This window comes from Emys orbicularis, chromosome 6 (genome assembly GCF_028017835.1).
Source record: "Emys orbicularis isolate rEmyOrb1 chromosome 6, rEmyOrb1.hap1, whole genome shotgun sequence".
Taxonomy (NCBI): domain Eukaryota; kingdom Metazoa; phylum Chordata; order Testudines; family Emydidae; genus Emys; species Emys orbicularis.
Genome location: NC_088688.1, coordinates 16682009 through 16708706, shown reverse-complemented (window position 1 = coordinate 16708706; position 26698 = coordinate 16682009). Strand labels below are relative to the sequence as shown.

Here is a 26698-nt window from a genome sequence, read left to right as displayed (position 1 = left end):
AATCAAGATTATCACTGTTAAGGTCAGTCACACTCAGGAAAACCAATAAAAGGCTTTGAATAAATATTCATCGTTCATTAAAACAAGCTGTATCTAGAAAATGAGCTGTGGGAAACAATCTTGCACTGTCAGGAGATGCACAAGATGACCCAAAAGGTTTTTTCCATCTCTAATTTGAAATGCTTTGTAAACTTAAACCCTACACTATTCAAACCCAGCGAAGACACTACAAATCAGTACGCTTGAATTTTCAAAGTTCAGATATTTTTTAGTTATTTATGAGGCGGGAAGGGGCCTTAAGAATAAGGTATTCCTCCTCCCCACAATCATTTTATAACTCAAACAGTTTAACACACTTGACATACATATGCACAAATACATAAAAATGAATATGCACACTCAGACACACACACACGTCCGCACACTCAGGGGCAAAGACTCAGCCCAAAACCATATTTTTTCAAAAAGTTATGTGCAAAGAAAAAATATGGTATTATAACAGAAGCCATTTTGCAGCCTTAACTATAGCGGTGGCTACTAGGGGTTGTTATAATTAACATATACATACATACATATTCACACAATGAATACTGGGGATCAGGGACTGGGGTGCAGAACATCTGCTTTGCACCAAATTGCTGGCAGATACTAGCTCAAAAGTCAATGTAGCCAGCCACGGGAAAAATTACTTCAGCATAGGGGGTATCGTGGTGACACAAAGTATGCAAAGCAGTTCCTGCACCATCTCTCTCCCAGCTGCTGGGGTAGGAATGTGACAAGAGAAATGGGAGTAGCTGGATCTTCTCTATTTCTCACTGATCCGCAGTTGCAGTATCGTTCTTTTGGACCACTGCCAGTCAGTGTAACTCAGACCAGTCTGTAGGCTGTTCTAAGCTACACCAGCAGACTGGCCAGCCCAGGATTGGAGTGGGGAGCAAAAAAAGGTCATGCCCCTGAGTTGGGCTTTGAGCTCCTCAGCCATAGCTAAAGAGCTGAGACTGTATGTATTAGAGACATGATACACTGAGCCCCAAAAGCATTTTATACGTATTTTAAAACAGTGGACCAAATTCTGCTGTCATTTACCCCAGTGCAAATGCAGAGTAGCCCCATCGACATATGCGGGGTTATGCTATGTGTTATATATGCGATATGTACACTGGTAAAAGTGAAAGGAGCAACTGGCCCAGTGACAGCAAGATAAAATTAACAACATATATTATCTAAGGAGTCTGAAATAAGTTTACTGACCAATAATAGCTGACGGCTGAAGTACATTCACCGCATCTACAAATGTCTTTGGCACCTGGTCTGGGGGTTGGTGCGTAAATGGTTCTTGATTGGCGTCTACCTTTTGTTCTCGGCCCTAAAGATTTAAGTTGATTCTGATTGTGAGAAGGAAAGGAAAGAGAATAGCAATGTGTACTGTGTTATTCAAAAGGCCTGGCAGACCCTCACCTCAACCAACAGGCCATATTTATCAAACATCCATATTTTCTTATATGCTTCCTCTGCAGAAATACCGCTTTCCATCATAGCCATAACGATGAGGTTTGCAATTCCAAGAGCAGCCTGACAGATAAAGAACAAGTAGTTGAAAATAAAGGAAACATCCATCAGTTTAACTTACTAAGAAAATCATGGTACATTTCCTTCCAATATGGTAAGAACTAACAATTACTTTCTCTCTCTCGCGCGCGCGGAATCATAATTTTGGGGGCTAAACCCTGCCATTGTATGCCTGGGCCCATCTGCTTTATGATGTCTGTATGGGTGAAGTGAGAATCTGGCCCTTGAAAATTATTCTTTTGTAAATGTTAAACCCAAACTTCAAAATAAATAATGATCTTCTGTAAAGAAGCATTTCCTTTAAATACAGTTCAGTAGGCCTCTCGCATACAGAGTTCTGTAAGAAAACACAAAGAACACCCATAATCCCTTTTTACAGTTCTATGGGATTTAACTTTAATTGCACTAGAGACCATTGCAGAACTCACCTCTCCTGCTCCAAGAAACAAAACTTTATGCTCTGTGATTGCTTTCCCAACAACCTTCTGTGCTGCCAGCATTCCTGCTAAGGCCACTGCAGCTGTCCCTACAAAGGAAATAAAACTCTCAGGAGAGCTGAATAGATTGACATGACAGAACATATTTTTGGGGGAAGGTTTTCACATATGTAGCAAGAGTCAGAAGTGAACATTTTACCCTGAATGTCATCATTGAAGGTGCAATATTTCTCTCTGTATTTCCTCAAAAAACGGAAAGCGTTATGATTCCCAAAGTCTTCAAACTGAATAAGTGTGTTATGGCCGTACCTAAAGAATACAGCACGATATTTTATCAATTGACACATTAATAAATCAAAAATTCCAATATATACACACAGAGTTGTTTAGGGCCAGAAGCAGTCATTGGGCTCTTCCTGGAAACGGTTAAATGCTATCTCTGTCTTATATATGTTTTACACAGAGGACAGGAGATGTGCCCAAATTCAAACACAAAGTCACTGGTAGAGCCAGGACTAGAATTCAGGTCTCCTGATTCATAGTCCTATACTCTAGTCACTCAACTATATTCTCTCCCGATATGACATTTGAAAAGGAAGTTGTGTGATGTTTCCCCGGGCCCACTACTTCTTGACAAATTTATGAGTAACCAATTCAGTACCATACCTGTCTGTAATGGCTTCCATAAACTCATCAATCAGGTCATCATAAAGCTGTGAGCGGTCTCTTTTTTGGTACAGGCCCATGTAAAAAGGATCTTTTAATAGGGTCTATAAAATAAACCAAAGATAGCAGCAGAATGAAATCACTCATTCACTCAATATACACCCTCCAAAGTTCTAAGTGATATATTTCAATCACTACCCAGAGATAAGATACGGAGAAGGATTTCAGCTATCTTTCCTTCCGGGAGTATTTTCACAGTTGAATTTCTAGCTAGCCATATAGTAAGGGAGCCAGGAATTCTTTGATTCTGCAGCCAATGGAGCAAATACTGCAGAAATCCTAGGTATTGGTGGCAATTCTCTGGATTTTCTAGAAGTCACCCACCATTTTTTGCTCCCTTTCTATTTCTCCCTCTGCTTTCTCCCCAACTCCATCACTTTCACAAACTTGAATTCTAGCTGCCTTTGATGAGAATGCTTCATGTCTAATTGAGCTTGCAACTTAACTGGACATGCGTGGGTCTAAAATGTTTGTGAAAAGAAACTAGGGGGCGGGGCAGGAATTAGGAATCTTGGGAAACTGGTTAAAATGAAATACACAGGAACAGAGGAGACATTTTCTTTTAAAAATACAATCGGGAAGTAAAATAAGCTGAAAAGAAAAAGGGGGTAAATTTTCAAAGGCACAAAGGTTAGTTAGCTCCTATTTGTGCCTTTGTCAGTCTCCTTCCAGATGCTTAATTGGGAGAGAGATTAAATTCTCTCTTTTCATAGTTTTGTTAGTAGTTAAATACAAATTATTTGCTAAGGCATTGGAGTATTGTTTGATTTTGCCTATAGTGAATCCAGCCTCCTGAAACAAAAAAAGGTCTAACAGGATCTAACTGGAAACTCTTCAGGGCAGGGACTGTGTCTTCCTATATGTCTGCACAATGGTTAGCAACAAGGAAGTCCTATCCCTGCTGGAGTATTTCTGCAATATAAATAAAATAGACAACAATACTACACTGGGAACACTATGCTACATAGCCACAGACATAAAGGAACAAGTTCTGAGGTTAGACAAATATCAACTGTTACCTGAAAACATTACATCACTGTCCTTACAATGGGACGAATCAACATTCAGAGTAATAATGCTTTAACAAATCTGGTTCGCTCTTCCAGCAGCTTAAAAATCAGGTCACCTTTTCCCATTGCTTTGCAGTCGAGATCAGTATTTAAGTAACAGTCCAAATGCACCACTTAACTTTATATACATAGCTGGGGAGTCTCAGATATTAATATTCAGCTTTAAATTAATTCCAAACTACTTAATATTACACAAGATGATTCAATCTTAACACAGAGTACTCACTCAGATACATACACCTTCTTATAGTACTAATTTTTACTACAAACCACCATCAAAAAGTGATTTCTTTATGGCAGGCAAAATACAGTTTAACTTACTAGATTGTCAGTTCCAACGTCGATACATACAGGCAGGCATTTATCTGGCCGTATTCCAGCACATGCTGTATACAAACATAGTTTTCCTACAGGAATTCCCATTCCATAGACACCCAGATCTCCAAGACCTAATATTCTCTCTCCATCAGTTACTACAACAGCCTTAAAATTACACAAAGATTAAAGGTAAACTTTGATAGTCATGGACATAAAGGATAAAGCAATATTGCATACATTTTTCTTGGCAAAATTAACCATTAAAACAAATTAAGACTAGCTTGCAAAGAATTTATTGTCTCTAGTGGCAATACTTAAGGACTAGCTAATTTTACCTAAGAGGAAATAGACAAGGTTACATTAGTATCAGCAGTGTTCCCTGTACTTGCCTAAAGTGACCACAGGAATCACCTATCTTGCTGCAAATAATTACTTAGTTATCTAAAGCAGCTGACAAGTTTTTAAGTACTACCATTGTAAATAGACTTTGCATTTCCACTGGAGGATCTCAAAATACTTTCCAGTAACTTTAATGAATTTAACCTCAGAACATTTCTTCAAATTTGGTGTTTTTAGCTCAATGTTAAAGACGGGGAAACAGAGTCACAGACTCCAAGTGTTTTGTTCAAGGTCATACAGGAAGTTTGTGGCAGAGCCGGGAATAGAACCCAGGTTTCCCAACTCCCAGTTCTGTCTTACCCTAAAACAGCAACAGTGGGTAATTCAGAGAAAGACAGGCATGTTAAGAAACAAACCTCAAAATCCTCTCCAGATAGAACTGTTAAGAAAAAAGCGTTTTGTAACTTTTATTCTATATTGTGATGATCACAATTGGCATAGGAAAGAAACACTGTCGATCTGCAGCTTTCATGCTGTAGGTCTTGAACTATAAGCTTGGATTTAGGGCACAACCCCACACATCTTTATGTGCAGAACTGTTATAAACGATATACAGCTGTCATTCTCATACAATTGCCATGCATGCATTATTTAGCATCAGCATGTCTCTCAATAAAATTATCCACTTTTTAAAAAGATGAGTTGGGATTCAAAAAGAAAAGACAATTAGAAAAAAGGAGTGTTGTGGTGGTAATACCTTAACATCAGTTTCTGGCCAGTTGTCCACAATTGACCTAATATGACCTCTGTCTGAGATAGAAATAAATAATCCTCTGAAACAAAATCAGAATGGAAATACTTTTATACTCGATAATTAAAACTTCAACTCTGCTTTGCAAAACAAGGTTTTAAAGACTACATTTCTGGTGCTAATTAATTACAAGTTTTGCAATTGCTTACACAAAAGAATATAAAAGAGACAATGAATGACAGTTATAACTAAGTCTATGCAACCAAGATAACATACTAGATTAAAAAGATAAATGTAGAGTCATACAGTTGTTCACAAGACGACCTGGATTCTGTACTGCCATGAGTCCGTTTGAGTCACACCACCAGGGCAAAGTGGCCCTAAAGCTAGTGTCAGCAGCCATGGCAGGACCCCCCCCCCCCCCCCGCATTCCTCCAGGGATGACAGATCAGTATAGAACTCCTGCAACAGTTCTTATGCCACCCCCTTCCCTGCTGTCAGTGCAGGGGTGTGGCTGGAAGAAAGGGGCATGGCCAGAGCGTCTTTATGTCCCACTGATCTCTGGCTGCCATATCAACAACTGGCATAACTCAGAGCCGCTTTTAGGCTGCTCTAAGTTACACTGGGGGACTGGCCCAGCCTAGCAAACATCTGGCCCAGGATCAGAGGAATGGAAAGGTGAGCTTTATGCTGCCTTTGCTGAGCTGTGCACTCCTTAGCCACAGCCAAGGACCCAGCCTTTTACTTTCCATGTGCCAAAATATGCAAGTGAAAGTGTTCCATATAAATTCTGAATGACAGTAGAAATAAAAATCATACTTAAGAAAATTCCTTGCACTCATTTCAAAAATAAAATGACTGTCCTTACTTTGGTCTCCTAAAGATATGTCCATATTGGGAACAGGCTAGACCTACTGTTGGTGTATATACTATTGGCATTAATCTCTCGATATCATCTTGTAATATCCTGTAGAATAACTTTTCATTTCTCTCTTGGATTCCCATTATGTAGATATACCTGTAATCAAACAGGAAAACAAGGCAAAAGAAGAATTAGCTTAAAATGGTTTGCATCTATCTATCTAGAAACATACAGTGTGAAATGCCGAGGCATAAACCAATTTGCTTTAGATTTTGCATTTCCTTCCCCGACTCAATCCTGGCCTTGAGAAACTGATGTAAACTGGAGAATATAGAATTAAAAGATGACAAAGTCTAAATAAAAATACTGGGTGTACTGTACTGTGTATGATAGCACACCAACCTATGGATGTACACTATGATAGGAGATCATTCCTACCTCCCTCTGTCCCCTGCCACAACTGATTTGCAGTTTAAAGGTTGATTACTTTACGTGAGGTTTATAATGTTAGGATTTCCTAACCTCGTTCTTTTCTAAATGAAAAGTTCCCACACTGAGAATTTTTGAACACTAACCACAATCTCATCTGGGTCCTACGATAAACAAATGAGTGGATGGACATTTAATTGTGCAAAAGTAACATTTAATTTTTTTCTAATATAATGACTGAAAATGCATTTTGGTTTTAAGGTATTAATTGTAATGTTCATAGTTTAGAATAGAAATAAAGTAGCATTCTCCAGATGTCTTTCTATAGCCTTCTGAGGTCAAAAGAGAAGTTGGAATACAAAAATATAAAATTAATGCAGTTAATTAGGGGTCCGATTCTGCAAACACCATAGATTTTAAATATTAAAAAATAAACTCTTGAATCTTTGTTTTCTCTATTACAATGCAGATTCAAAAGACATTCATTAAGGGTTCATTTTGGGCCATTGGTTTACAGTAGAGCAGTCCCAGAAGCATTCCTAATGGAAACTATTTCATTGCTCCATTCCAACAGGCTATGTGATACTGATTCAAGTTACTTGGTTCTATTATCAGTGGACTGCAGTAGGAATCTTGATGTGGTCCTAATGTAAACCAGTGATAAACCCCAAATCATTCTAGCTTTCCACTCACTGGCTTTTAGGACGTTACATTCTAACATAAGTCAACAATAAAAACATCAAGCCATTGCAGCCAACAGGAGCATCCTTAAAATAAATAAAGAAATAAAAAAGTATTTTCTAGGCTAGAGAGTTCAAAATAAGAAAAAACACACCAGAGGATTAATCATTAAGTGCCCCATAAACGTTAAAAAATTTTTTGTTTCCCTCTAGTCATAAGTTATATATAAAGATAAAATTAGATACTTTTGTATTGATCCTGTCTGATTTTTAAGTCCTAAATTGATTTTCTTTCTCCACATTTTTTTCTGGGCATCTCTACAAAAATCTGAAAAATTATGTATCTAGATTTGGAGAACCTGACACTCAACTCATCCATATTATAAACTCCTAAAGTACAACAGAAAGGCTGCCAGAAACATAACAGTAATGTTTCTGCCAATATGCTATAATGCTACGGCCCGATCCTGCAGTCCTAGCTCAGACAAAACTCCTATATAAGTTAACAGAAGTTTTGCCTGAGCAAGTACTGCAAGACTGGACCTTTCATTTATGTATATTCTTTTTCACATCACATCACAACTGTGGAGTAACACAAATGTCCTCCTTTAAATCAATACAAAACCTACTTAGCTGCACAAGTCCGGGTGATAAATACAGTTTGCGTTAATTTAAAAAAAATATCTGCCAATTATAAAATCCTCTGGATGCAAAAGATCTGCCTTGATATTATAATAAATCAGATTTTCTCGGAGTCTTTTAAGCTTGCACTACACATAGGTAAGAAAAATACTGATTAATTCTTACTTTTCCAAGGGGTCACTCATTTTTGCCAAATTCTTATGGAAGCGTAAGGCTTGAATGTCTTGTGTCTCTATTTTAGGAGGTAAAAGTCCTTGGAGCCCAAGCATTTGTCTTTCCTGTAATGTAAAGGCCATGCCCTGTAAACAAAAGGGGGAAAAGGTTAGTTTATTTTACTATTTATCTTTTTGTCAGCTAAAGTAGTTATTTTGTTTAAAATTTACATGTATCTATATTTATGACTATCCATTACTCTGATGCCCATCACTACCATTTCTAAGCACCTCACAAATATTAATGAATTAAGCCTCATGACACTGGGAAGAAGGAATTCGTATTCCTACTTTACAGTTGGGGAAACTAGGCATAGAGCAGTAGTGAGTTCTTGGGCAAATCATTTAAATCAGTGGCACAGACAGAACCCAGATTTCCTGACTTCCTGTGCTTTAATCATCAGCACATATATCTTCCTCCAGAGCACATTTCTACCTTTAAAATTGGATTATATCCAGATGGAGATTCCTTTGGAGATATGCTAGGTTTTAACACTCAAGTGATATTTGCTTCTTGAAACGTTCCTTTTGAATATCCCTGTTTGGAACATTTCCCTACACATTTCTGATAATCTATCCAGCCAAAAAATGTATTTGTAGTGCCCTCCGACCTCTGTTGGGATAGATAGCATCGGAACCTGAAGCCTTCCTTTTAGTTAAGGATAAAACTGATCTCTTAATCTCTTCAACTGTAATCTCCTACTACAAAAAAAGCTTTAGCCTCCTCCATCAATAATAACAAATTAAGTTTATGAAGGGTAAAAAAAAAAAAAAAAAGATTCCAAATATCCTTAGTTGTACTAATCTCAGATGAATACAAATATCTAGGAGTCCTAATATATTTTACTTCTTTACAAGTAACTGATCTTCCTGATATTTTGTTGAGAAAACCTTTACTGGTGAATTTCAAGTATCTAACCAGCAGTATAGATGGCTGGTTGTTGTTGTTTGGTAAGACTTAACCTTCAGGCTGGTAGATTTATTGATAGTAAATTATCTAATGAATTTATCCCTTTTTCTGTTTGTGAGTCATCTACAAACAGATCCTGATTTCTGAAAGTGTACTAGTTATAATCCAATACTTTATGACAACAAATTTCAATCTATAGTTTACATGTGAATTGTTCACCTTCAATAGTCATCATTTTTTTTAAACTAAATTCATCTTTTTTTCATTTTACTCCCTATGTAATACTTTTAGTGCATGCCATAGAGGTAAACGTATCCTGGAAAGTTATGTGAAAATGAACTTTGCCAGCATATATATCAAATAACTCCTGATTTTTTGAACTGTCCCATTAATTCATTACTGTGCAGCAATTCATGCCCTATTACATGACCATCCCTCAAACTCCACATTTATCATCAATGAAACAGGTGCGGAATCTGAAATTAACAACTGGAAAACAGTAACAATATTTTCACCATATTTTAGGCACTACAAAAGTAAAAGCATCATGAAGATTCTTGATGTGAAGGAACAAAGCACAATCTATCACTTCAGAAGGTATATAAAACATGGATCAATAACACCTTGAATGTATATCCAATTTTTTAAATACACTGTAACCCTAGAGTACCTTTAGCTGTGTACCATGGTAGTCCAAGCTAACATTTTATCCATAACCATATGGAACTATCCACCAGTGAAAAGTACATTATCTCAGTCAAAGTTCTTGGTTAGGTCCCTTAAAACAATTTACTCAATTACCACTGAGACCATAAATACTTAGGCATGACATTCTCTTAATTCCCCCTTGTGACCACAAGTCTTCTGGTTCCTTAATAAAAATCTCAAGGCTTGTTTGATATATATTTTTTAATAGCTACCCACCCTTGTTTATGTGACGTACTTGCTTTCCTCCCCACCCCCCAGTCTACAGACATCCTGGAAGTTCAGTGTTGTTTGAGTGACTGCAGTGTTAACATGTTAGAATTTTTTTTAAACGACACTACAGTTTCCCACACTGTATATCTGGACAACTCGAGTCTTCACATTCAGAGATGCATCTTAATTTCTGGTCAATCCCTGAAGCCAACGATGCAATATTTTGGCTATTTCTCCTACTACACTTATGTCCACTCTATTCACTCCTCCTCCTTTTCCCTCACCCACAGAAATGAGGATGTGACCATATCCAGTCTAGAACAGCACTATCAAGATCCTCCAGGGACCTGCCTTCACTTGTTTTCTCTCATACATTATGCTTTTTAACTACCCTTTCTCTTCTTTTCCTATTCTCACCCTCTCCTCCCTGCCGATCCGGCAGCACGCTGCTTACCTCCTCAGAGGTGATGATCACCCTCTGTTCACAATGACTTCAATAGGAGCCGAGGGGCCTAAGCAGCTCTGAAAAGGTGCTCAGCATGATGCAGCAATAGGTCCCCAGTGGTCACTTTCTTTACTTGACCCCAGCCTCTCTTCTCCTGCTCCAGGTGTCCACCTCCATTGTTCTCTGCCCTGACTTTCACCTAGATTAGTGTCCTAATCCTCTTTCCAATTCAGAGATCCAAGAAAAGAGAGGTGTCCTTTTTAGACTGTACACTCAGGGCAGAGACTATCTCTTCCTGTGTACTGGAAATCACCCAGCACAGTGTAGGATACCACAACCTAAAGAGTAGTCAACAAATATTAACTACGCTTCTACCCACCATTACAACATACTGCTTCAGAATCAAAAGCAGCACTTTGTTCTCTTGTGGACACCCTTCTAGTGAAGCCATAGGCATGTCTGTGCATTCTGTACTGTGCCTTCATCCATAAACTCTTTGGCACAGGGACCTGTTCTTAGTCTGGCCCTCCTAGCTGACAACTACTCCGCTAACTGCATGGTGCTATACAAATCAGCCTTATAACATTGCATTCATCCACTTACGTGAAGGTGACCAGGTGAGCAGAATTCTGCAGGACTGACTGTTCTAACACCATTAGGTAAGAAGGCTTGGCGTTTTTTGAGGGGGGAAATGGAGGAAATTGATATGTGAGAATATACTGATGGCTTTTAAAATTATTACCAGTGGTAGGGGTTGGGTGAATGTATTTTGTACCAGAGCTGATAAATGCTCATGACCATTTTGCAAAGCTAATATAAATGATTATTCTTAATTAGAATTCATTCAAAGTTTCTGTAATACAGATGCAGTATACAAATACACTATGCACCAGAGCTTCATTAACTCTCATTTTCCAGATCTTGTATTTCTTAACAAAAAATAAAAGCCCCCTTAGATTTAATAGCAGAATACAACAGTGAGTTCTCATTTTAATATTAAACCACTTCCATAAAATTTTACAGCACATTAATATATTGTAAAGTAGTCTCATTCAAAATAAAACTCAGCTACACTCACACGCTGATTTGGCAAAGCTGAAGTCACCAGCATGATGGATTGTAATTGTTCACCTACCATTTCATCTAGACCAGAGGTAGGCAACCTATGGCACGCGTGCCGAAGGCGGCACGCAAGCTGATTTTCAGTGGCACTCACACTGCCCGGGTCCTGGCCACTGGTCCGGGGGGCTCTGCATTTTAATTTAATTTTAAATGAAGCTTCTTAAACATTTTAAAAACCTTATTTACTTTACACACAGCAATGGTTTAGTTATATATTATAGACTTATAGAAAGAGACCTTCTAAAAACATTAAAATGTATTACTGGCACGCGAAACCTTAAATTAGAGTGATTAAATGAACACTCGGCACACCACTTCTGAAAGGTTGCCGACCCCTGATCTAGACCAATGTTTCTCAAATGCGGCCACCAGGGGGTTTCCCTGCAGCCATGACAGCTTCCTGAGCAGTGATGGGGGGAGGAGGGGCAGAGGCAAAGCATTGACCCCTCCCTGTTCCTCCTGGATCCGCAGCCCTGCACGGCCCCTGGAGACAGGTGGGGCACAACGTTGCAGGAGCCCGGTGAGTTCTCTACCAGGGGGTAGGGGAGATGAGGCTTGGGCTTCAGCCCTGGTGTGGTTGGGAGGTGGGCTCCAGCAGCGGGACTTAGGGAGCCTGGCTGTGCGGACCAGGGCTCCAGCCATGGGACTTCAGGCATCAGCACCCAGCTCTGGCTGCAGGGTTTCGGGTGCTGACACCCAGCTCTGGCCACGCGGCCAATCCCCGGCCCCGGGTGTGCACCGATCCCCGGGCATGCGGCAGCAGGTGCTGGCTTCAGCTCCGTGGCGGCGGGCACTGACCCGCAGATCCAACCACATGGCCCTGGGCTCCAGCACCTAGCTCCGGGCTCTGGTCACATGGTGGCGGGCACTGGCCCTGGGCTCCAAATCCCTGATCCGGGAATGGCACTGACCCCCTCCCCGGCCGTGCAGTTCCTGCCCCCAGCTCCGGGCTCTGGCCACAAGCACTGATCCCCCAGCCGCACGGCAGTGGGCACCAACCCCCAGCTCCAACCGCACAGCTGCGGGGCTCACCACTCACCCTCCTCTCTCTTGGCCCCACATCCGTGCCCCCCTCCCCATTGCCCCTGGATCCCACTGCCTTCCTGGCTCCACACCCACCCCTGCATCGCCCCACTGCCTCTCCCGGCCTACATCCATTCTACCATGTCCCCCACTGCCTCTGCCTCCGACCCCTCCTCCCCCATTCAGGGCTTAATTTGTCCTGGGACTTGCTGAGAAAAGTGACATTAACAAACATGCAAGTATAACTTTTCACAGCCTTCCAGATAGCTACTAAGTGACCTGTGAAAAGTGATTGATATTAATAAACATACAAATATCACTTTTCACAGTAATATCTACAAAAACCAATGATGTGGATGTGTATATGTGCTATTTATTAGTTTTTCCTTAAGTTAATCAAATATTTTAGGAAAAAGTATCAGTAAGGCCACCAGCAAGAGTTGGTGGCCACACTCTGAGGCCACCAAAAAATTTCTTGTGAGAACCCCTGATCTAGACTGTGCGCTGTCACTAATTACTCAATTGGAGATATTTTGTTAAACTGTTGGTCTTCTAATTGAACAATCTAGGTTGGTTTTATTTTCCCTTGAAACACTCAAAGGCATCACGTCTACAAAAAATTCAGCAGCTTTGAGGTGGATGACTGAACTAAGGTAAATGAATTGTAAGTCTAAAGCCTACATACATTTTTGACATGTCTAAACACCTTCTCAAATAGAAAAGGAGAACAAGTTGCAGATTTTATAGTTTAACTCCTCTTTGCATTTAGGTCCCTTCAGGAACAGATAATAAACCTTCAACACAAGTGAGGCCATCTTTAAAAGTTAGACCTACAGTATGTTTTTAATCTCAGGAATCGTCAAACCACCTGCTAAACAATTATTTTCCTTCTCCTCCCTGATCTCTCAGTCTGTATCTATCTGTTGCCTCTTTGCTTATACACCTCTACCCCGATATAATGCGACCCGATATAACACGAATTCGGATATAATGCGGTAAAGCAGAGCTCCGGGGGGGCGGGGCTGCGCGCTCCGGCGACTCAAAGCAAGTTCAATATAACGCAGTTTCACCTATAACGCGGTAAGATTTTTTGGCTCCCGAGGACAGCGTTATATCAGGGTAGAGGTGTACTTAGATTGTAAGCTCTTTGGGGCAGAGAGCATCTTTTTGTACTGCCTTTGTACACTGCCTAGCATAATGAGGCCCTGGTCCATGACTGATACTGGTAGGCACTAACACAATACAAATAGTGAATACTGTAACAACATTTATTGTTGACTATAGTAAACAAATGTATTTGGTTAACTATATTCCAAGCAGCAAACAAGCTTACTTATTTTTACACAGCAGTTAACACTGACATAACAAGAGGCCTTTAAAGTTAAGTGATTGTAATTGGAGTCCTTGTCATAGAGCAGCTTTGCGATGTCAAACATCATGGAAGAATGTAAAGATAGGTTCATGCAGTTACAGTATGTTCTGCAATTGTTTGGTTGAAGTGACAATGACATTACCAGTATAGCTTCTGACCTTTCCTGAGCTGCCCTAACAATAGAACTTGAAAGCTGGACTTTTGAAACAAACAAATTCAGTTAATTTATGCATTCGGCACCTGTGGGAACCAGTTCATGGGCGAAAAGGTAAGAGCAATTAAATTCTTGTGTTTGCCAAGCAGTGAAGCAGGTGGAGGAGTTCTGGGGTGGGAAGTTTAATGGTCACAAAAGGTGGGGGGTTGGGATCTGGGTCTGCAAATTTCATCAGTTGGCATCTTACAGCTTATAATATGGCATTTAGTCCCCATTATTATGGGTTCCAAGTCCCAAGTGGTAAGGGAGACAAAATATTAAGTAACATAAGTGAATGAGACAGCAACACAACTAGACCTGCCAACAAAAGATCCTACAATGAGATGACAATCTCAGCAGGTTCACAATAATGGATACTGAAGTCTGTTATCCATGCATCAGGTGCAGCAGTGCAATTTTTCCTCACACCACCCCAGTCATTGGTCTCATCTCCAATACAGCAAGACAGTCTATAATTGCAAGGGTAAATCAATTTCCATCCCTAGTCAGACATTAATTTCTCTGCTGAGCTGCTGAACAAGGGACCCAATTTAGTATTGCTACTTGTTCCCTAACAGACAAGTGGTATCACCTAGGATAACAGACTCCTCATAGACCAGAAGGTTCTTTATTTCATTGTCATTTGTCTGAGTCAAAATTGATACTGTGAATTAAGTGCGACAACAAATTTCTTCCTTTCAAATATTGCATTTTGCTCCATTTATCATAAAACTACATCCTTCAAAAACAAAATGTAGAAGCTACTGCCACAAGCAATCATGTATTGTTTTCCTTTCTGACCACTGGTGCACAACCAGTGCTTGGAAAAGCTTGAGGGCTTTGAAATAATTTCCACTGGTCTGCCAAGAGCTTTTAGCTCGGAGAAGTCACAAGACTTTGTACCTTGACAAATCACATAATTCTCCTCACGCTCCACTCCCACTTCACTTTCGACATGATTTTAGCAGGCGCTCAGTTTCAAAGCACTAGAGATCTCTATCTGTCTAGGTGTTTATACAGCACTCATCCCTGTGGTATCTGAGCACCCTATCAAATTATATAAATCCATGTAAGTGGTCTGAACAAAGACATATGTTTTGTCTTCTCCCTCTCCTTTCAGGGGTAGTTAGGAGTCACTCGTTATATCTCACGATTCTTTTCTCCACCATTCCAGGAGCAGCAGAGTAATGAATTTTTTTCTCCTATTATGGGTAGGATGCAACAAAGAGACAGGTGTTATATTTTCCTCCAAGCCAATCAAGTTTGTGATCTTCCTCATCTCTCACAGAAGGGAGTTCACAGCCTTGGACCAGCTGCCAAAAAAGGCTGTCTTCAGCTCCCATTACCCCTATCTTACCTCTTGAGAGTTTCATTGTCCCCATGGATTGCAGCTGCCCTTGAAAATCTCCTTCTGCAGTTAAGAGGCTGTTTTCTTAGGGTGAAATTCCTCCCCAATGCAGAGGGCCAACACAATGTCAACATACAACTTTAGTCCCACTTAAACCCTGTTTCTAAGTTGTGTGAAGACCTTTTGCTGGCCCTCTTTATGGGGGTGTTTCACACTGAGATGGCTTAGTTCTAGCCCACGGACAGCTAAGAGGGCTTAGAGTTAGAGGTTAATACTTTCCACCACTTGAAAGGCACGATTCCAAGCTGGTATATCAGATATAAAATATTGGTCTTGAGCTTTAGTATTTCTTGAAATACTAAAGCCAAGTTGGAATTAAACTTGACAAAAGCAAGAGGATAATCAGAAAGATGGGATTTTTAATTCATGATGGGGGATGGAAATATAAATTCATGGTCCATTTTGGTCAATTTCACAGTCATAGGATTTTAAAAATTGTAAATTTCATGAGTTCAGCTATTTAAATCTGAAATTTCACGGTGTTGCAATTTTAGGGGTCCTGATCCACAAAGGAGTTGTGTGTGTAGCGGGGGTTCGCAAGGTTATTGTTGGGGAGGTTGCAGTACTGCTACCCTTACTTCTGCACTGCTGCTGGGGATGGCGCTGCCTTCAGAGCTGGGCAACTAGAGAGCAGTGGCTGTTAGCTGGGCACCCAGCTCTGAAGGCAGAGTCGCCGCCATCAGCAGCGCAAAAGTAATCATGGTATGGTATTGCCACCCTTACTTCTGCGCTGCTGCTGGAGGGGCACTGCCTTCAGAGTTGGATGCCCGGCTAACAGCCGCCGCCCTCCAGCCGCCCAGATCTGAAGGCAGCGCAGAAGGGTGGCAATACTGCAACCCCCGTAAAATAACCTTGTGACCCCCTGCAACTCCCTTTTGGGTCAGGCCCCCCAATTTGAGAAACGCTGGTCTCCCCCGTGAAATCTATATAGTATAGGGTAAAAGCACACAAAAGACCAGATTTCACGGGACAGAGCAGATTTCACGGTCAGTGCTGTGTTTTTCATAGCCATGAATTTGGTAGGGCCCTAGTTATGCCATTGGAAATCAGGGATTTGTAGGAGTGAAAATGGCAGAAAGTCTTTGTTGCTAGCCCAAAGATATTAAACTTTAATCACCACTAAATCCTCAGTCTTGTATATCTTTTGTGGCACTGATCCAGCACTGAACAGAACGAGTCCCTGACCTCACATCAGTATAATTTTCAATCCCAGAACAAGGTCCACAGGACTGTTACTAGCTGGAGATAAGATGTTTGATAAATGCACGCTACTAACCTTGTTTGTTCTTGGGTTTAACATCAGCGGCTTGCCTTTTTCTTTCGTGTGCACGGTGCGACATGCCAGTGCACAGGGAGTGGCAACTACTCTTAATCGGGAGAGCATTTCTTATAGTTCACCTGAGAAAAAGGAAATGAAATAAATCAAATATAAAAACACTTAACCACATGTTCAAATTTCTATGCCTGCTAACATGAGAGAGAGAAACCGATACACATCAGATAGTGCTAGCCTGGGGAGGCGTAGGCTGTAACCAATAATATTTTGTGGCAGCCAGTAGGAAGAAAGTGGAGAGTATCTCTGTAGAAGAGGGGAAGGGGGTCCTCACCTTCTTACTTGGATTTGTGGCTTGAGCTGCATGCACACAGCAAAATGACAGGGCTTGGACCTGAGTCTCAGTGGGACTCGGGCTCTATCCCCCTATCAGGATCCTAAGACCCAGGTCCTGAGTGCTTGCTGACTCATGTCAGACTAATTTGCGTGGGGACAGAAGTGGTGGTTGGGCTCAGACTTGAGTCAGAGCCCGGGCTTAGTGAGCAATGTAGACAGACCGTGAGTTGACAGAATGTTGGAAAACTGGTACATTTATTACTATACAGGGGACTGTATTCAGTCAGCATGTGCCATGAATTACCTGATAGTTGTACCCTGTACTTAAAATAGAAAACTGCTGCTGGCCAATATTGACCTTTTAATGGCAACCAATGAACTTGCCATCAGTGTAAACACCAAGGAGGAGAGAATTATATAGGATAGTACAGAAAAGGACAATGTAGGCTGAATGTCAGGAAAAACTTCCAGACAGAGAAAATATATTGGCCTGTGCTATAGTCTCCTAAGGGAAGTAATGGAAACCCTGTTACTTAGCACATTTAAAACTAGACTAGAGAAAAACTAGTAAATGTAAAATAGGCAAAAAAACAGATAAACTAACAGGTCTCTTCCACCTCTAGACTCTTATTTCAGTCCTTAAAAAATGGAGCTCTACTGGGACAACTGGTGGGTATGCATTTCTGCAGGCTGTAATTTTCCAGAGCCTCCTTGAAAGATCCTGTTTGTGTTACCTTACAAACCTAGAACCTAATCCTGTGAAGTGCTGAATGTCCTCAGATCCCATTCGGTTCAATTATTATTTGGATTGTGGTTAGATTGCAAGATCTTTGGGGCAGGAACTACCACTTAGACATTTGTACAGTACCTACCTAGCACAGTACCACCATAATATAAATGTTTAATAATAATTGCAATCCCAGAGGCTTAAAATAGGATTGTGGCCCATTGTGTCAGGAACTATACAAACACATACAAAGACACAGTCTAAAGAGCTTACTGTCTAAAAAGACAACAGAGGAAGGATGCAGTGTTGATAATCCTCAGAACTTCAGAGTACGGGGCCAGGGGTAGCAGATTTTTGTTATATTTTAATGCTTTGCTCCTGTGTTACATCCAAGCCAGGCTTTCCCAGTCAAATACAGAGCTGGGTTAGCTTTCACATGCACACATGTTTGCTTTCATAAGGCACACACATTTGTTCAAGTGAACAAGAATATGCTCACGAGATCAAAACTAACTGAATAATAAGTTGCACAGGGAGCCACTACCTAATAACAAATTCAAGACTATCAAAAGGAGTGTAAACCATTTTTGAATAGTGAAATGCTACCTGGTTTGGGTTTTTTTAAATGATTTATAGGTGGACCACAAATGATATTAGGGAACGACACTATCTTAATCAAACATAACTTGAATATTTGCAGCAGAAGTTATAATGTCTTTTAAATTACCTAATCAGCTGTTAAATACTATATGATGGAAGGGAAATACCATAAAGTATAATCTGATGATAACAACTTCCTTGAAAACCATTCAAAAGTATCTAACAAAATGCCTAGGAAAATTATCTCCCGCTCTGCCCCCCACATATTTGCATTTCTGCATTGCCCACACAGTAGAGTTACAAACACCAGAATTACCAACTGACTGGTCAACCACACACCTCACTTGGAACCGGAAGTACACAATCAGGCAGCAGCAGAGACAAAACCAACAACAACAAAGGCAAATACAGTACAGTGCTGTGTTAAATGTAAACTACTAAAAAAATAAAGGGAAAGTTTAAAAAAAAAAAAGATTTGACAAGGTAAGGAAACTGTTGCTGTGCTTGTTTCATTTAAATAAGATGGCTAAAAGCAGCATTTTTCTTCTGCATAGTAAAGTTTCAAAGCTGTATTAAGTCAATGCTCAGCTGTAAACTTTTGAAAGAACCATAACGTTTTGTTCAGAGTTACGAACAACCTCCATTCCCAATAACTCTGAGGTTCTACTGTAGCAGAACGCTACCCCTATTTACACAGCAACTGTGCTCTGTTTCTCAATCACTGCTCCTTTGTATCTATATGTCTTTCACTTTAAGGAAGTGTGATTTGAAGCACATACATGCAGTGGGTTTGTTGTAAAGTACATTAGTTTAGTGTTTGTAGACAGACTAACGGAAGTCTTGTTAGTATTAAAAACAAATGCTGCTTTTAACAGAGTAATTCCTCACTAGGTGGTGGTGGACGACTAAACACAGCTGGCCTGTCAGAATTAATCAGCAGTGCGGACAAAAATAACTTTGTAAAGAACAGGGTCTGATAAAACAAAATTAAATTCATGCTACAACACTGTCATCGTTTGGGCATGGCAAACTCAATTTTGAGTACAGTTTAAATTCTAGCCACTTGTTTGCCATTATTATGCAATTTCAAATCAATGCTCTGTACATATGAAGCCAAAAATTATTTGAGATTGCAATGCAAAAGTAACCCTTAATACAGTATACATCAGCATTGTCTGAGACTGGTTTCATTTTCTCAATACTAAATATCGTAAACAAGGAACTATAATTAAGCCAAACAAAACACCCAACCCTGTAACTGAATTCAATTACCTAACTGCAATGAATGAGCACTTATGAACAAAACAGTACTCCCTTTCCTCTTTTGAATGCAGGAAATTTAATTCCAGGTACTGTATATCCCAATAAAATGGATTAGTCACTTTTTTTTGTCCTGAACTCTCCTTCCCCAGGTCTATTACTTATTCATTTCTATTTCATCCTATCTCTCTTATCATTCCCTGAACTGACCTCCCTTGTTCCATGCTCTTCAATTCACTTCCTCATTTCCAGCTCACATGGACCTTTGCATTTTAAAATAAAGGCCTAAATCTTGCTCCACAAAATTATTTGACTTCAGTGGGAGTTACAGACATATATATTCAAAGGCAAAACTTAACCTTATTTTTTTTAAATATAAATGAGAGCCACAGTTATTTACTTCTTTATAAAAGTTTAGTAAGGGGCAGACCTTCCAACTGAGAAACTGAAGGATTGAACATCTATAAAATTACAATTTGGATTTGCAGCACAATAGCTGTTCAGATGAAGAACAATCACAGGGCAGTGCTAATACCTTTTAGATAGTTTGTAAGTGGGTGCTGGAAGGTTTTGTAGAAGAGTGTTTTTAAAGAGGGATCTGAGTTGAGGTGGTGATGTTTTGGTACATAAGACAACCAGAAGAAGGAGGGAAGTCAATTGTGAGAAAAAATATATATAAAAGGAAGTGAAAGCAGAGATGTAAGCAGAGATTCAGTTGCGAACAGGGATAAGAAGAGAGAACACAGGAACTGAAAGAGGAATAAAATGCCATCTAAAACCTGTCCGCATAATCAAAACTAGACTTTTTTTTTCCTTTTTCCTTTTTCCTTTCATATGATAGTATAGTAAGCAACAGCCCTAAGCAGAACTGTGTTATACAACCAGATTTGATTCAATATAGCCAGTATTTTTTAGCACAATATTGTTTACATTCTGTGTCGCTGTTTAACTAAGTCTACATTCTTCAGCATATTGGATGACCGTTTTCTGCAGTGGAGTATCTTATCAGGAGGCATCTGGCCAGTTCAAACTAATTATTAGTATTATACAAGTGCACTTATCTAGAAGCAACTGTTTTTGTTAGCACAATTATAGATTTGTTAAATTTCAAAGGCTGCTTTTAGGGAAAAATATTCATTATACTTTTAAAGGTACAATTACATTCCCAATTGAACCATGTAGTTCACAGAGCCAATTAAAGCAAAGTCTGCTTCAATTAACATTGAGGCTATCTGGGTCACAAATTACAGCTTTAATACTTCTAATAATTTCAGCAGAGTTGCAATTCATGTTCAAAGGCTTTGCAGCCATCCCTCAGTTTCAAGGACAATTGATCATAAAAATAATATTTCAAGTATTTCTTCCTATACAAAATTTCAGAGTGCTGGGATGAGCAAATTAGTACCACTTTCCTTTAGTATACAGAATGCACTTATCAATAACTAGAATCAGTAATAAACATTTTAAATATAGAGTGAAACTCTTAATTTAAAGGATTGAATAGGCCTTGCTAAGCTTCCTGAGTTTCTAGGAAAACATAATGTTTATTACATAGTACCACCTTTGGCCCAGCCAGCATAGTCCCATACAGCAGGAGCAATTGTTTTGTGAATCTGTACAGTCCTGAATCATGGCTAAGCCCCTTCACTTTCAGTTTAAACCAATTTTTACTGAAAAATTCTTGGGTTTTACAAAAAGTATTATTCAGTTTTTTTCTGATTTTCACCCGACTTTTGTATCATTCAAATCTATAAAAAATAACTTGTTTTATTAGGAAAATACAATACATTGCATGAGATATATGTATTACGATAATACATTAGTCTGTGGGTATATGCAAAGCTGCCTGTTGAAGTAAGGCTATGTACTAGTCTAGAAGATACACACAATAAACAAACAGGCATGCACACAAGCTCTGAAGAGCGTGTGCATCTGAACGTACTGATGAATCTCACACCCACCATGTACACATTTCAAGCTGATAGCAGATAACGGTTTAAAGATTTGACACACTAAAATGGGAAGAAAATGAAAATCTGTATCAGAATACATTTCAGAGCATAAGGAAATATTCAAAAGTTTAAAAAAACCAAGAAAAGGGTGAAGTTGATGTATGCGCTGCAAATGGTGTGGCCCAATTATTAAATGTAAATATTTATAGGCTAATAGTTCCAAGTCTACAACAGTAAACTGTTTATTCAAATGAAAAGTTTTATTTGGGGATTAGAGATGTATTGTTTTCTTAAACTCAGAAGTGGCACTGTGTTTTGAGTTCTGTTTTAGTTCTGCAGCAAACCACATTGATGAACGGAATTCAAAGCATTAATCTACTGAATACCTTTCCCCTGTCTTTCTATCCACGAAAATAAACTCTGATATTTACCCAGAAAAATTATTAATCTTTTTTTTGCATTGATTTCCACCCATTTTTGTTGTTATGGTAATAAACACTGATAAATTCCCGGTAATAAACACTGATAAATAAAATAAAAACTGAAAACCAAGGGCCTAATCATGGCACAAGTATGGAGGTTTGGAGTCTTTTGTTAACTAAACATGGCTAATCTTCCCAAGTATGACACACACACACACACATCATCATTTTAGCAGATATAAAGCAGACTACAATTACGAAATTGGGCAAGTTCCAGGTCTGACTGAACTTCCCTTTAGAGGTCTATTAAAAAAACAAAACAGCTTCCCTCCACCTAGCAGATTCCATCAGGGCTACTTCACTTGGAGGAAAGTGCTTTGCTGAGTGTGAGATATGGGGCAATTTCCATTTGACTTAAGGGTGGCCTTAAATTACATACGTGTATGTATGAGAGAGCCGAGAGTTCATATTTGGGAGTCAAGTGTTCTGGATCCTATTCCATGTTCTGCCACTGATTCACTCTGACACTGGGCTAGTCATGTCAATGCTGTGTGCCTCAGTTTCCCCAGCTACAGAATGGGGATATTTTGGTACCCGTCACAGGAGTTATAACACAGTTTTAATTGACATCTGTAAAGTGCCTTGGGATTCTCAGATGAAAGAAGGTGCTATAGAATTAGAAAATATTATACAATGCATTTGCAGATGCTGACTATCTCAAACAGCAATAGTAAACAGGCCATCTGAGACACAGGTGAATTTTAGACCTATTTTTCCCTTATCATTGCATGACCAAATCAATCCAATAGTGGTTCTGTAACCTCCAGCAAGGGAGGAGAAATACTAAATCTAAAGTATTTATGTGGGGAACATGCCTCTGACCTACACAGTTTGAGACATTCAGCACAGGAAATACCACCAGTTCAATTTAAAAAAAAAAAAAAAAAAAAAAAAAAGAAGATTGCAGGATACATGTAGACTTTACTTGTGACATTAGATATAAGCTAGAGTTCTCACAGTCCAAACAGAAAGAAGTACTAGATCACAAGGCTATGTCTACACTACAGACCTTACAGCGGCACAGCTGTCCCGATGCAGCTGCACCGTTGTAAGGTCTCCCATATAGCTGCTCTATGCCGACCGGAGAGAGCTCTCCCGCCGGCATAACTAAACCATCCACAACAAGAGGCAGTAGTCATACGCATCGACTTCTAGTTTTCCCTGAGGGTGCTCCACCCCTGCTCCGCCATGAAGCCCCGCCCCCACCCACCCCCAAGGCCCTGCCCTGGCTCCGCCTCTTCCCGCTCCCACTCCACCCCCTTCCCGAAGCCCCCGCCCACTGCTCTCTGCCCTCCCCAATTAGCTCAGTGGGGGCACCAAACAGCTGTAGCTGGTGGGTGCTAAGCACCCACTATTTATTTCTGTGGGTGCTCCAGCCCCGGAGCACCCACGGAATTGGCACCTATGGCGGTAGCTATGTCAGCAGGAGAGCGTCTCCCGCCAACACAGTGCTGTCCACACCGGTGCTTTTGTCGTTGAAACTTATGTCGGTCAAGGGGGTGGGTTTTTTTCACACTCCTTACCAACAAAAGATTTACTGACAAAGGTGCTAGTATAGAGAAAGCCTATGTCTGGAGATATCAAGAGGCTCATAAACAGGGCCGGCTCCAGCATTTCTGCCGCCCCAAGCGGAAAAAAAAAAAAAAAAAAAAAAGCGACCGGCGGCGGCAATCGGGGAAAAAAAAAAAAAAAAAAAAGCCGCGATCGGCAGCGGCAGGTCCTAGAGGGAGTGAGGGACCTGCCGTCCCCGAATTGCCGCACATGCCGCCCCTCTCCCTTGGCCGCCCCAAGCACCTGCTTGTTAAGCTGGTGCCTGGAGCTGGCCCTGCTCATAAAAGCTCTTATCTCACCACACAATGTGAGAAAAGTCTTTAATAGAGTAACTGATCTGGCAGTTACTGTTCTGAAGTTCTTAATACAATGATCTTCTTGGGTTCTAAAACAGCCTTGCCTTGTGTCAACAGCGCTATTTTGTGGAAGGTGCTGTTCTGTTTTAGGGTTCAGTCCTGCAAAGTGCTTAACTCTACTACCATGAGTAGTTCCACTGATTTCAATGGGAAGTCTCATGGTAGGAAAGTTAAGCACTGGCATAAGCGTGTGAAGGATTGGTGCCCTAGTCTGAAGAATTCTCATAAGGACTTTGGATAGTGAACTGCTCATGAGGCTTCCTTCAAGCGTGAAGGGCCTTAACCCAGCAGAACCAGCATGATTTCACTGCGAAAAGCCGGCTGGGGAGAGACAGTAAATTTCAGAACAATATTCTGAGGTATTCCCTGGGCTCCCAGCACTGCAACAGACAGGGGACACAGTGGGGGAGGAATGGAACAAAACCAGAGGATCCATGGTTATTGTTCCGTCCTGTTCCAGTAGCAGTTCCATAGCTACCCTACACGTGGAAGAGAAGATATTTTTCTGCAGAAAAGCCCAGAACAGAGCCTATTTGGGTTGCATGCTAAAACACAAGCATCTAAACGAACAGTGTAATACTAAGATGAAATCTAACAAGAATGCAACAATGGCATTTCAAATCATCACTGACATTTATTTTTACCAGATAGACAAAGACAGGTCAAACCAAGGCTTGCAGAAGCTAGTTCTAAAAATACCAACCGGCCTAACATTTCCTACTCAAATGCTGCATCAGCATTTCCACTAATTATGAACTTTTACTTTCAGGGCTTTATGGCTCTGCCATAAAAATTCATTCCAGGTTCAATGTCAGCACACAAACTGTCAGCTCAGGGACAGGGCTTCAGATATATATCTCCTCAATATATGTTTCACTCTATATGCATCCGAAGAAGTGGGTTGTAGCCCACGAAAGCTTATGCTCTAATAAATTTGTTAGTCTCTAAGGTGCCACAAGTACTCCTGTTCTTTTAACAGTATCTAAGTGTCTTTTCACACTGGCCTGACTCAAGAGGTTTCTATTTACATCAGCAAAGTCTTGCAACTGATTAGTTTGTCGTTTGCATCCTCACTTTTGCTATTCTGGAAAAAAGAACACATGAATAACCAATCCGTTTTACTGTGTTAACAACATACTTCTTGCTTCCTTTCATAAAAAGATTAAGTTGTTGACAAGGAAGCCGCCTGTCTGGGGGAAACACTCCCTTCCTGGCTGAGCAGAGGGAATATTAGATACCAGCAAGAGATCCAGAAGACTGCAAGCAGCTCCCATAGTTACTCAAACGGTTTAATCTCAAGAGGCGGCATTTGAATGGAGTAGTTTGCAGGAAGTGGAGCGAGAACAAAGCCTTTGTGAGCAGGAGGAACGGTACTCTCTCTAAAGGGGAAATAATCTTCAGTGCAATCTAATTGCAGAACCAATTTGCTCTCCAGAGGCATCTTGTGAGTAAGCCATCCTTAGGCAGGGACAGTTTAGCAGTAGCAAGACACACAGAACCCTCATCATCCTACATCAATGTGAAAGTGGCTTATAGGTGTAGCAGCGATGCTCCTGTTATAACAGGACAGAGCAAGCAGGATTTATTATAACAGAACTGCTTCCTCAGAAGTGCTGCCTATAATGCTGGTATTTGTGAAGGCTGTGACTGCAATAATAAATAACAACAGCTCAGGCTTCAGTTTAATTATAATCTTGACCACAGCCTGAACCAAACACTGTGGCTCTCACCGATGCCACACACACACACATCAGGGAGCAGACAGGGCGCCCCAGAACAAGGCTCCTAAGGAGGAAGAGATTCAGGAAGGAAATGATCAGGAAACAAAGTCTTGTACAAAATGCCCCCAAATGGGGCCTTAAAAGACTTATAATGCTCTTAATATTGAAATGGAAAATAATTACCAGGGCAGGAGCTGCTACCTCTTCCTCCTGCTGCTGCCCTCTGTGTGATGCTACCCCAGGATTTGAACCGACCTCGGTCTCTGCACCAGCCAGCAGTTCTCCTCCGCCAAAGATCCTTCCCCCTCGGTACCGTGCACGGAATGAAGCAGACAGGGCAGAGCCTGGGAGGGACACCCCAGAGGGCGGGGCGTTCCCTCTGACTGACAATTCAACTCAACTAGTGAGAGGTGGCGGATGGATGACGCTCCGCTATTGGGCTCCCGACGCCGCCGGCAGGGAGGTGGGGCTGAGAGAGGGAGGGAGCAGCTGCTGAAGATGCTAATAAGGCCAATAGGGACAGCCAATCAGCGTGCGAGATGAGCAGGGACACGGAGGTGGTGGGGGGATGTCTTAGCCTCGGCTCCATGAAGAACAGACCGAGGGTGGGGGAAGGTTGGTGGTGTTATTTGCAGAGAGATGGAAAAGGGGTGAGGATGGGAGGGGTGATTATGGGGTGGCTGGGGGACTGAGGTGGTGGCAGGTGGAAATGGGGCAGTGGGTGGGGGGATCTGGGGCCTGAAGGGGTGCAGGAGATGTGAGACTGGGGCAGTAGTGTGGAGGGGCCAGGCCCCAAGTGGACGGGGTGGGGTGGGCTTTACCCATGTTTCATGCTGAGCTGTGGCTCAGGTGCTTTGCCCTCAAGCTGCACAAGGCCAAATGCGGGGTGCAGAGAGGGACACAGTTGCATGATTCACACAGGGAACTTAAAGCGCGGTGGGATTCCCGCCATCAGGAAACACAACCCTTTCTCGGTTTCAGGGTTTTTTGTTTCTGACGTAAATAATTTTTGAT

At 40.9% G+C, this 26698-nt stretch overlaps 1 protein-coding gene across 1 annotated transcript in view; it reads right to left on the bottom strand.

The window, feature by feature from the left end:
* Positions 1–25935, bottom strand: part of ME2 (malic enzyme 2) — a 35933-nt gene extending 9998 nt beyond the window's left edge. Inside the window, exons 1-11 of the mRNA XM_065406216.1 lie at positions 25868–25935; positions 16703–16824; positions 7989–8122; positions 6079–6228; positions 5217–5292; positions 4124–4285; positions 2673–2776; positions 2206–2315; positions 1998–2095; positions 1459–1572; positions 1252–1366 (exon numbers count right to left, since the gene is read on the bottom strand). Coding sequence (XP_065262288.1) covers positions 1252–1366; positions 1459–1572; positions 1998–2095; positions 2206–2315; positions 2673–2776; positions 4124–4285; positions 5217–5292; positions 6079–6228; positions 7989–8122; positions 16703–16810 — 1171 coding nt within the window. The 5' untranslated portion in view covers positions 16811–16824; positions 25868–25935. The remainder of the gene's footprint in view (positions 1–1251; positions 1367–1458; positions 1573–1997; positions 2096–2205; positions 2316–2672; positions 2777–4123; positions 4286–5216; positions 5293–6078; positions 6229–7988; positions 8123–16702; positions 16825–25867) is intronic.
* Between the last annotated feature and the right edge of the window lie 763 nt (positions 25936–26698).